This window comes from Coturnix japonica, chromosome 7, assembly GCF_001577835.2.
Source record: "Coturnix japonica isolate 7356 chromosome 7, Coturnix japonica 2.1, whole genome shotgun sequence".
NCBI lineage: Eukaryota > Metazoa > Chordata > Aves > Galliformes > Phasianidae > Coturnix > Coturnix japonica.
In genome coordinates this window covers 25619226-25631831 of record NC_029522.1, presented here as the reverse complement: position 1 = coordinate 25631831, position 12606 = coordinate 25619226, and the positions used below count along the sequence as shown (strand labels likewise).

At 35.0% G+C, this 12606-nt stretch overlaps 1 protein-coding gene across 1 annotated transcript in view; it reads left to right on the top strand.

Moving 5' to 3' along the window:
• Positions 1-10988, top strand: part of KCNH7 (potassium voltage-gated channel subfamily H member 7) — a 187511-nt gene extending 176523 nt beyond the window's left edge. The window contains exons 14-16 of the mRNA XM_015868998.2: positions 3914-4082; positions 6345-6537; positions 7132-10988. Coding sequence (XP_015724484.1) covers positions 3914-4082; positions 6345-6537; positions 7132-7398 — 629 coding nt within the window. The 3' untranslated portion in view covers positions 7399-10988. The remainder of the gene's footprint in view (positions 1-3913; positions 4083-6344; positions 6538-7131) is intronic.
• Positions 10989-12606: the final 1618 nt, after the last annotated feature.

Sequence of the window (12606 nt, the reverse complement as noted above, 5' to 3'; positions counted from 1 at the left end):
CATTTAATAATTGTTCAATAAACTTTGAATTTTAGGCTATAATTTTAAAATATTCTGATTATTAATCAGGCCAAACAATATATTTTTTTTCATTTTAAAGTTATGATTGCATGAAGTTTGGTCTCTTCAGGATAGGATCATAGCAGTATGAACACATAAACTTCTTGCATACTTAATACAATCTGTAAGCTTACCTTTCCACTACTGATAGCCAGAATCATGTCCTGGAAGCTATAGCAACATTTTCCAAGGCAACCTACTGCAGATTTTATATGAGTTAAATTTAGCATGTATAAAGGTTACATATTTTGATTAAGACTACATTATTTTTTTTTAGGCCGTTAACTAGAACTTCCAATAGTTTGTGTGAAAGCTCAGTCAATAAAATATGATCAGTTTTATGCTTTAAACTGCTACTCCTGCTATTAATTAGAAGTTGTTTGTTTACCGGAAAGATAGTTATAAACATAACAAAATTTTGTAATAAACTCTAATCGTATGTATGTATGTAAATATGTAACTGATACATATTTAGCTATCTTCAATCTTTTTTTAACCCTTGATCCTTACTGTTGATGAATAGAAAGAAAATAACAATATATTGAATACTGTAGCCAGAAACTTTATAAAAGTCACTTCATAATCCTGAAATGCAAATCTTAACATTAAAATATGTCTCTTCTCATAAGATCTGGTAATTTTTCCATAGCTGCTAATCTGCTACAGAAAAATACTGTTTTCTTTTCTTCCTATGTTTGGGCTATAAGATTGATTCATGAGGTGAACCACATTACACACTTATTGATTTACCTCTCAGACTAAGATTCTTCAAGCCATGGAAAACCAGTGCTGGTTATAAAGCTATAACTGTTGTTGAGTCTTTCTGAAAAAGCACATGCCTATGGAAGTACTTGAAAGGATGCTTAGAACAGTACAATCCCATATCCCACAAGAGATAAGTCAAGAGTTTTGCTTACAGTGTATGATCTTATTTTATAATTTGAGTGCCAATTCATTTCCTTTGTCATAAATTGTTTATTTTAATAGTCTATAAATACATATTCTGGGACAAAAATCATTTGTAATTTCCCCAGAATGACAGACATCATTGGAAACTGAGATTTTACTGAATGATTTATTGAGTAAAATAGCCAGCAACGTGGTTTTACAGGGCATTAAAAAGTAATGAAATATAAGATCAGTATTTTTAGTTTCTATTCCACTGGATTTACAATATCAATTATAGCTGTGGCCATAAATGAAAATTTTACCCCTGGATTTGTTGTAAGATTGCTCCCTTCCTTTGCTGAGAGCTTTCCAGATTCCTTGGACACGGCAAGTTGTGACACACGTACCCACTAAATCCAAATTACATGCTTCTCTGACATTGTTTTCCTCTCCTTCTGTTGGCTTAAGTGGACTGGGAACCTGAATATGTATCTGTGTAGCCAAGACAAAATCTCTTTTCCCTTCCTTCTGTTTAGTGCATAAAATCAGTTATAGTTCATGTCACATGAAATCCAAATACTCTACAGCTCCAGGATACTTTCTACCACCTGCTAACCAAACAGCACATAATATAGTAAGCAGCTATTTCTGATTCAGAAAAGGAGAAAGTCTCTTCCTCTGCTCGGAGGCATGTAGTGAGAGCTCCCCTTCCTGGCTAAGTCTATTTGAAACAGTAGATCTAAAAAGCAAATTTCTTTTTCTTTCTTTTTTTTTTATGTTTCTTTCTTTCTGTTTCTTGTTGCTTTCTTCATAGACCAACTCTGCTTAAAGGTGTGATTGAACAGGATTAGTTAATAGTATTTGGACAAGCCTCTCATATGTCACTCACACTCAGTTTTTTCTTCTTTTCTTTGAAACATGGCTCTGGTTGATATTGTTTGCTTAGAAAAATTTCCCAAGTGTAAAATGAGCGTAACCTAAGATGAGTTATCAGCATGCAGTGCCAAAAAAGGTGTTAGGAGAACCCTGAAAATAGCATTCAGGAACTACTGAATGGTGCAGGATTCATATCCAACTATGACTGAGGCTGACACCTGATAAGCGGTCAAGGATTTGCTCCAGTTGTACAAAAGCAGCTGCCTGAGCACAGTAAGAACATTTAATGTATTTTGTGACTTTACATAGTTAAATAATTACAACTATGACTCTAATGGGAGATGTTCCAAAGAGGTTTTAAAGTTTCAATAGCCTTTTTTTTTTTTTTTTCCAGGACAGAGGAGAATCTGAGCAATATGAAGCAATTTTTGATTGCATATGACAAAAGATTGATTCAAAATAACAAAAGCTGAGGATCATAGAATCATAGAATGGTCTGGGACCTTAAAGGTCACCTAGTCTCAACCCCCTGCTATGCGCAGGGCTGTCAACCATCAGACCAGGCTGCCCAGAGCCACATCCAACATGGCCTTGAATGCCTCCATGGGGCATCCACAACCCCGTTAAGCAACCTGTTCCAGTGCGTCACCACACTCTGTGTGAAAAATTCTCTCCTAATCTCTAACCTAAACCTCCCGTCTCAGCTTAAAACCATCCCCTAATGAGGATGATGTGTAAATATGTAGAAACAGAACTGTTCATCATAAATATGTCACCTGTAGGCTCTGCAAAACTCACAGCAAGATCTTTATATCAATATGGGTATGCACAACTTCTATATCCCATAATAAATTGTAACATTTCACCAGTTTGGTGAAAAGGAAAAACAGCCTGAAACAAGGAATGTAAACTAATTTAAAAATGCATAGATGTGTAAATTAAACAAATTGAAAGAGGATGAAAAAAAATAGCTCAAACAGTAAAAAGAGAAGGAGTGCACTATGGTTATTTTTGAAGTCAGTTGCAGAATTTGGCTAAGAAATGCTAGGGACAAAATGAATGGGATTTGTGCAAGCAGGTACAGGCTGGGGCCTGGAATAGTCATGATCATTTTCTACACAGGACGAATATAAATACGAAGGACCCATACAAAGACTAATTTTTTATTTATTTGTGTAAAAGATATACAAGATTAGAAGGGAAACTAATATGAACAATCTAACTGAACCTCTATAGTAAAACCTAATTATGCATTTGAGCATTTTAGCTTGAGGTAAATTTACTGTTTGCACCTTAGTCCAAAATGTTACCCATAGTTCAAACAGAACTTTATGTATGTATTTACCATGAAAGTTAATTCATGACCTAGCGATGCAAAATATTTCATTGTGTTACAAGTCATAGAATACTAAACAAAATCAATTGGCCCCCTTTACATCACAGTACAGCACCAGTCTCTGAAACATACTTTACATACTGACATAAGGGTTGGGTTGGAGGCTTATGGTGCTAAAACTACATCAGTGCAAATCTTTTTCCTTTTGAAAGTAATAACCAATTTGGTTATTTGGTTTGGTTTGGAGACATTCCAGCACACTGTAATGCACGTCAAATGCTGTAAATGCAGTGTAGCAAGTTCTCTTTTTTTACACCAAAAAGCTGACCAGTAAATACAGCTAAGGACATCATTTCATACACTTGATCTGAAGCAAATATGTCTCATTTCAGCTTGAGAAAACTGGGGATTCACTTTTAAAAAATAAGAAAACTAAAGAAATAGAAGTCATTACTCAGCAGCACTCTTATGATATTGACTATATATAAAGCTACTTTGTGTATGTACAGCTTAAAATATTAGCATGTTGCTACCCTTATGTTAACATTTTATAATTTTTGGATGTGTCCACTGTTATTTTTCCGTAAACACTGGTAAGGAATAAAGACAGTTCAGACAAATTTCCACCACATCAAGTTGTTTCCTAAGGTTTGGAGAAACACTGGAAAATGGGATGTTCTAGTGGTGCCAACCCTTTTTAACAGCATGTGTGTAAATCTATACTTTTCCTATATTTTGTTTATTTTTCCTTAGATATCACTGATAAAAGAAACTGGGAGGAACAGAACGTGAGGGAATACCAGGACTCCCCAAGTCACTCAGCATTACCACACGTAACGTGGGGTATCTGCGATACTGAAAGTGACTATGTATATGGAGAAGTGGAGAATCGATTAGATTTACTTCAAGAGCAACTCAACAGGTAAAAACAGAGATATTATAAAAATATATATTTGTAAAAGGGTCTACAATTCAATTTATATCAATGATTCTATAGTAGGAATGAAATTGCATAGGAGATCTCCAAAGGTATTTGTATCTTCAGAGGCTACAAAAAAAAAATGTGTTGTACATATGAATTTGTAGCAGCCTAAATATCACCTAAATTCAGCCTTCCAGATTCTTGATAAAAAAAACAATTCTGGGAATGCTGAGTACAAAAAATGCTGAGTAATTACATCACTTACCTCTAGGTACCCACATTAATGACTGTGAATTGCCTTGTAGAAGAGCCTTTCTCATTATTTTTTGAATGAGAAAATAACATTGTTACCAATAAACTAAGATATAAATTGTTATGCATTTTATTTAACACTTTTATTCTTTAACTGTTTTCATGTTTATAAACCCTTTCATGATTTCAAGTTTTTAATATTTTCTGGATCTTCTAGGAATGCTATGTTTTAGGCAGTATTCTGTCTTATGTCAGAACTGGCTTGCTGGACTAAAAAGCAGGATCACTTTCACCTGTCTTTTTCCATGCCAAGTCAAAGGCCTGGCACGCTAACCAAATTGTTAAAAGGATATTGAGGGCTGGAAAGCCACTGTACCAGGACTCTGTGCCTAGTGTTATCTCTATTTCTCCTCTTTAAGCTTCAGTTTGTGGAGGTTCTGGGCCAAGTACTTCAGGTTCCCCTGTTTGTTTTTGCTTGTTTGGCATGATGTGGACCAGTTTAAATCATGGAGAAAGGAGGAAGAATGATGAATAAACATAATCGCTTGAACTCTTTGATGTGAAATACAGAGAAAACCTTACGAATTGCTGACACAATAAGAAGGAAGACATTTTATAATTAACTCAAAGCAAGAGACAAGTGCTGATGCAAGTCCACCAATGCTATATCCCTTATATTCACTGAGATACTGAATCTCAAGTTTAGCAGACAGAAGTTCTCTGGATGGTGGCGTGCTGCTGCTGCTGCTGCATTATTTTCCCCTGTGGCACAAGCATCATGCTTGTGTGAGATCAGCATATTTTCAAGTAGCAAACAACCCAAGGGAGATGAACAAGAGGGCAAGTAGAGCATGGCTGACTAACCTCTGTTTTTGTGCCTTTCATTACAAAAGCTGATGCCAAAGAACTAGCTTCTCCCAGTAAATGAAGAAACAGCATCCTAAAAATCCTTTGGGCATACCTTTCAGATTAATTTCATGTATGCCTTTATAAATAAGAGACACAGGTGATGGACAACTCCAAAATGAAAAAAGCACCATGCAAACAGCAGAGATCCTGGTGAAAGCAAAAATCTGTCTTCACAGGATCATTCCTGCTTCTGTAGGGAGTCCAGATAGTAACATTCACAACATTAAAGGCTGCTGACAAAGATCTGTTTGCTCTTGTCAGAAGATGAGTGCTGTACAGCAGGCTATATCTGAACTACATTTTGTCTGTCATAGTGTGCTTCTATCCTTTCAGCAGCTGAGGGGGCATTATGGGCATTACCTATTGCTGAGCTGGTCAATCATATTGGTAAGCCCATTTGAAAATCATTTCAGTGCTGTGAAATTATATGAATGACATAAGCAGATCAAATGTTTCAGAAGTCATATAAAACTAAAATAAAGGAAAATAAATAGAACTACTGAGTTTGAACATTGGAAACGCTGAAATTACTAATGTCTTATCAGTAAACTTCCACTGTAAAGAAATCTGATCAGATTTATTTTTTGTTTTTAAAATAATGATATTGAAAGAATCTGTCATTTCTAACTGTGGAAGAACACTAGTGTGGTTTTCTGCTTATTTCAGCACATTTTATTAGCATTGGGAAGGTCAGAAATAGTTGCCAGATACATCAAAAATAGTGTCCCATCCTCAGCCAGTACAAATCAACTTAGTTTTGATGGAGAGTGGAGTTATTCCTGTTAACTTCAACGGAAGATCTGATCCCCTCTATTAATTTTTATTCCACGTTTAAGAGACAATAATGAACTCATTCTTAATGTTGCAAAAAGATAACAAGCAAGCTGGCAAGTATGATCTGTGAAGGAAAAGGAAAGCTAGCATGCCTTGGAAAGGCTCAGCACTCCCTCTTCTGTTCTTTCCTAGTAAAGGCATGCTCATGTCACAACAAGAGCTTGCTTTATTAATAAGCTACAAGTTCTTTCTGAATACATCTGTAATCATTATGTTAAAATACATCCAGTCCTGACCACATGTTCACTGATTTTGTTACTTCTTTAGGCTTGAATCCCAGATGACTGCAGATATCCAAACCATACTGCAGCTTCTGCAGAGGCAATCAACACTCATTCCACCTGCCTACAGCATGGTGACTGCAGGCGCAGAGTATCAACAGCCAGCAATCCGGTTTACACAAAATCTTCATCCTGTAGCATCAATTAAAACAGACAGAAGTTTCAGTCCTTCATCTCAGGTTTGTATATGCCCAAAAAAATTAAAAGATCCTCGCTAATCTTGTTAGTTTAATATGGGGGGGGATCACAACAATTTAGGTGCTTGTTCATTAGTTTAAGGAATATGAAATTACTATTTTGATGTAGCATCTCTGTACTGGACTTTTGATGCTGTAATTTCAGAAACTACATTTTCTGTGAGACTTTTAGAGATTTATACAATGATCTTATAATCTAATCAATTCACTTAATGATCATGCACATCACCAAAATTAGCAGAAATGATAATTATTAGACACAAGTGCAAGCCATCAGAAGCATGAGACCTGCCTGCTTGGGTGCACCTGCCAAAGGTCCCATTCTTGAAGTCCTTAGAAATAGCATAACTGAGCAGGGTGGTCATAAGTATACATAAATATATACTTCTACAGTTAACCAACAGAACTGCAGTCACATTAAATCAAATGTAGTACCATGTAAAAATACTTCAGCACGCTGCCTAACTGTCAAATGTGGATTTCCAGCAACAGTCTGAATGTGCTAATTTTGAGGAGAAACAAGAATCTAGAAGAGTCTGATAAAGTTATTGCCATATTGTTTATTCTCCTTTCCAGTGTCCTGAATTTCTAGACCTTGAAAAATCGAAACTTAAATCCAAAGAATCTCTCTCAAGTGGAGTACATCTTAACACAGCCTCAGAAGACAACCTGACTTCCTTTTTAGATCAAGAACGTGAACAGTCTGCAGAGTGTCCCCCACAGCATCCTAAACCTTATCTCCCATCAATTAGGCACCCTTCCTTGCCAGAATGTTCAGTAAGCACTGTAGGAATCTTGAGTCTTCATAGGCATGTTTCTGATCCTGGTCTTCCTGGGAAATAATACTTTACTTTTATACTATAATTTCACATAAAAAATGTAAGTGCTTTTAATGGCTGTTTTTCCTTTTTTTGTATTTAAATCCTCTATACTTGACTCAGGGGCTACAAGGAATATATATGCAAAAGTACTGTATATTTTCCTAAATCTGAAGCTTGTAAGGTAAAGTTGAGCAGTTCTGATGTAAATATATATATACACACACACACACTAACTGTATGTTCCAAATGTAAAACTGCCAGCATTCTCAAGGCACCTTATATTTTTATTTTTTACTAAATAACATGCATGTTCTATGATTACAGTTTACGTTGCATGGAGACAACCATTTACTGCTGTCACAGAAACAGTATTTTATTGTGGATATGTCTTCAGAGCAAATAGGAAACCAATAATTTACATAGGAAAAAAACTCCTTCTTGACCAAGCTAAACTCCAAGCAAAAACTTCTAGCTCACTTTTGAAAATTTGGGTTGACTTTTTTGTAGTAAGCTTTTTACAATAAATGGTTATGATTCTGCACCTAGAAAAAAAAATAAAATAAGGTAATCAGGTCTTCTAGGTTCAAAACAATCAGGACTTAGAAAGCAGCCTCCTTCCAAACCAGCTGAAACAGGGCAGGACTTTAACAGTGAGGAAAACTGCCACATGCTGGAAAGTATCACAACAGACTGCATCCACAAAGCCACATTAATTGAATAGTTTTTTTTTCCAGTACTACTTCATTTTATTTTATTCACAGCATAGAAGTTAACTGTCATGAGCAGGCAGGTACTCTTCATCTGTCACACAAACATAATCAAATGCAATAAATCTAATTTCTATATAACATAGAAGACTGTGTTCCTTTTGTTCAATGCAAGTTATGAAGAACCTGTATAATTAAACATACATTACAATCTTTTGTTTTATAATTATTAGGGTGGTTGTTTGGAGTTCTCTCTTTTTACTGACTGGCTCATCTACAGCATTCCCAGATAGAGTACATATGTATGTGGACACACATACCACATACACGTTCCCATAGGTGTGCATGTGTGTAAATGATATATGTATATATGTGTATGTATGTGTGTATGTTTATATACACACATACACACAAGTGTGTGTATATACCTACACTTACATGTAGGAGTATAGATATAGAGTTATATATATATATATATATATATGTATATATGTAAGATCACTTTGAGGAACAATTGTAAACTTTCTTATTACAAAAGAAGTAAGCTTAGCTTGTGTCCAAAGCTGACTACATTAGAATGAAATGATTTAAGGTCCGTAGGCTTTAAATACAGTATGTACTATATGTGCATAATGCTTTGTGAATACTTAGATTTAATTTTATTAAAATATTATTCTGCTTCAAATGTTGTGTTTATTTTAGAAGGAAATGACTTTTTTATTACTGTTTTAACATATTTAAAATTGTTCACATGATTTTCTAATCTGAAAGCTTTAATGTGAAATTCCTCTGGGAAGAGAGCTGATTATAGAAACGCATGTAACCCAGTTAGTGGGTGAGCACTGAAAATTTAACTAAAAATCCCTTTGCTGTAAACCAGTGTCCAGGGTAATGCAGTAGTGATTAACCTTCAAATTAATAGATGCATAAATTATACATTGGCTCAGAATAACGTGGCACTTTTAGACATACACAGCAAGTAGATATACACAAAGAGGCTGAATCTTCTCTCCTTTAAAATTTGTGGGACTGTTGAATTACTGAGCAAGGCTCTGCTTCATTTCTGTATGTAAAGATACAAAAATGAATTAACACCCTTTGTAAATTAGAAAAATCCAGCCTCTCTCATATACGATCAAGTCTTCTTCTGTCTCGTGTTACTGCTGATTGTTGAAAGGTTCAAATCATACAACACTCTGCTCTTTCCTCTACCGCAATGATTAGAGTTCTTACTGCATAGTGCCTTGTAAGATTGGATCCCAGGTGACGGCATCGTTGGGCCAGTTGGAATGTTTGCCTCCATATACTCCACTGAAACAGCAGTGCTGAATAAGAAAGTAAAATAGCTTCTGGGTTTTGCTGTTTTTATACCTCAGTGGCAAGCATTAACATATTCTGCTCTAAGTTTAGTAACTACTTGTAGTATCTGTTACAAAGAAGAAATTAGCATTTTCTAAAAATATATTTCTGGTTATACTACATTTAAAAGAATCTGGTAAAAATTAAAAATAAAATTAATGAAAAGAAGTATAATACATGAGCACTGCTTTACAAAACATGTTTTGCTCAGTTTCATGACTTGGGATTTTATATTTATGCCAACAGACCAACAGTGGAGTAGAGTAACAGAGCTGGGGAAGAGAAAAGTCAGCTGTCACAGTTGTTTCAAGAGAAGGTAAAGCTCCATCCTTCACTCTTTGCAATGGCTCCCAGAGCCTTGTTCCTTCACTTCTCCTTGTACTTATCAAAAAATAATTAAAATAAAAATTTAAAAAAAAAAATTAAAAATCTGAATTGGGATCAAGTGAGGGAGTTCTAATTCTAAACTCTGTAACATACCTGCTCCTGGGTAAAGAAACAAAACATCAAAGATAACAGTTCCACTGGCTGTCCCTTCCCTACCAAAGATCTGCCTTCTTAGATACCTTCTTTTCTTGTTTAAGTACAGTGAAACACACAAAGACACACTGCTTTGAGATTCTTTTCTTCCACAAACAGATGCAAACCATTGTTTTTGGAAATGTGAACAGCAAAAATTATCTTATTTTGTTGGGTTTTTTTTTGTTTTGTTTTGTTTTGTTTTGTTTTGTTTTTCTGTAGCGCAGTTCATTTCTGACTCAGTGAAATAGTTCTGAGTTATCCAGATAAAGCTGGAAGTAATACAGGAGTTGCATATTCATTCACCAATACACAGCTGTAACGTTTCCATGGATACTTTCAGAACTTTAGGAGATGTGGATTTGGTTTTGCTTGAGCCCAAGAAGTCTCATCTTGACTGTTTACATTTAAAACTTGTGAGTAAAAATACTCACATACAGAGAAGTATCCAGGAAATTCAAGAATAGCTGATGTAACTGAAATATCAAGGAAATCAGTACAATCACTCCAGCGATGAGAGTTACCATGCAGGCTATACATCCCCATCCAACCTGGCCTTGAATAACTCCAGGCATGGGGCACCCACAACTATTCCTCCAGGCAGCCTGTGCCAGTGTCACTGCCAAGCCATCCTAAGTGAATTAAAATGTGCCTGATAAGAAAGACCTGTATGCCAAATGCCAAGCACATTGATAGTTGCAATCATGTGTTCAATAAAGCTTCTTGAGTTGTTTTTCCTCTTTTTTTTTTTTCACACAACAAAACAAAACATAAAATCCACGTTCCCTATTTGTTTATTTATCTCTTACATCATTATCACTAATGAAAAACCCACTAAAATATAGGTGGATGCTCTTGTTTGAAGTAGTCTCACTTTCTAAATTCATATCAAATGTTTAATGAAAATATTTATTGTAAATTGTAAAGTTGTTTCAAATCTGAAAAAAACTTGGTATGCAGACAATGGCATAAATAATTTGTAAGTGGCGTCTTACATACTTGGAATAAAAAAAGCATGCAGAAAGTCCTTTACATGTGCCTACCCTGAATCCAGCATTCCCTTAAGCTTAACTAGAAATTATAACTTATTTCTGTGATGCAGTTATGAATACACACATATATTACACTTAGTTTACACACCAATTTGTTTTCTAGGCTGGAAAAAAAAATAAAAAAAATGACTGTAATATTAGTTAACCAGCAAATAGTTTAGCAGGAGAAAAATAAACAAGGTCCAAGCATAGATCACATATGCAAATCATCACAATGCTCAGTTTTATCAGTGATAGTAAAGGAGCATGTCCTCGATCTTGTAACTGCATGAAGGCATCCCTATGGCAAGCTTACATGTTCTCAGTGTATATCTGTGTATGAGTAGTAGACAGAACTGCATTATTAATGAAGAAACATTTTTCTTCATCTAGCTACTTGTATTTTTTTAATGCCCACTTGGGAAGTTCTTTGATTAGCAATGAATACAGAACATAGCTCTTCTCTTTGGAATGGAAATTAGGTGGGCCAAATTAAAGTCTCTCACAGGAAGGATTTGCCCCGTTCATGCATTATTTACAGTTTCTATACTAAAACTTCATGATATTGTAAAGTTGAAGACAGGAAAAAAATTTGAAAGTTTAATCTATATAAATATTTCACCATTATGAGCTGAGGCAAATCCTGTTTGTATAACAGGATTTTGTATAATATAGTTAATATAAGTTTTATTTTGCTTTCAGAAAAGATCTCCTGGAAAACTGTTAACTGCATATATATTCAGTATTTCATACCACCATAAAAATTTATTTGCAACAAGTAAACAAATAAACACATTACATTTATTTCAGTCACGAGTAAAAGGATGTGAGTATTTCATTTGTGATGACATTGAATTCAGTCACCACAATACAAGCACCACTAACAGGGATCCAAAAAGGCCAAACAAATCTCAGAGTTGAAAATACCAAGCAGAAACTTTGGAATTATATTTAACATAGCAGTATGGGAATAAACAGAAAAGCAGGAGATGGAACAGGACACCACTCACTGGCCTGAAGCACACAGAACACAGGCACAAGATCAGATTGTTTCAGAAATTCCTATGCAGAATAATTTCCATGCAGCATATATTAGGCACCATCTTCAAGGAGAACTGGAATGTATGTTCATGACTAGTCCCTTGAACTTCAAAAGTCAAAATCTATCTTCCATTTATAAAGTAGGGATTATGATGCTGACAATTCATTTGAGGCTACGTTTTTACAAATGACTTTGATTGAAATGATTGATCCTGGTGAAATGCCCATCCTTAAGCCAGACAATTCTGTTCATCCTGTCATTTTCTTTTGGAGAATTTACAATAAATCATGGGGTGGATACACCACGTAAGGCCTATTCAGACTGTGATTTTAGAGATCCAGATCATCACTGGAAGCTTTTGAGGTAAGCTGAACTCTTAAAAAGAAAAAAATAAGAAAATCCGGATTTCCTTATGGAAAAGCCTTAGGTGGGATTAAAGATACAATCAGATGGAGTCAATTCCATCTGTGCATAAATACTATTATCTGACCTTGCCTCACAACAACAAGAAGTAAATAAATAACTGCAATTCCAGCAAGGAAACTTCAAAGTATCATAAAACTTTTAAAGAT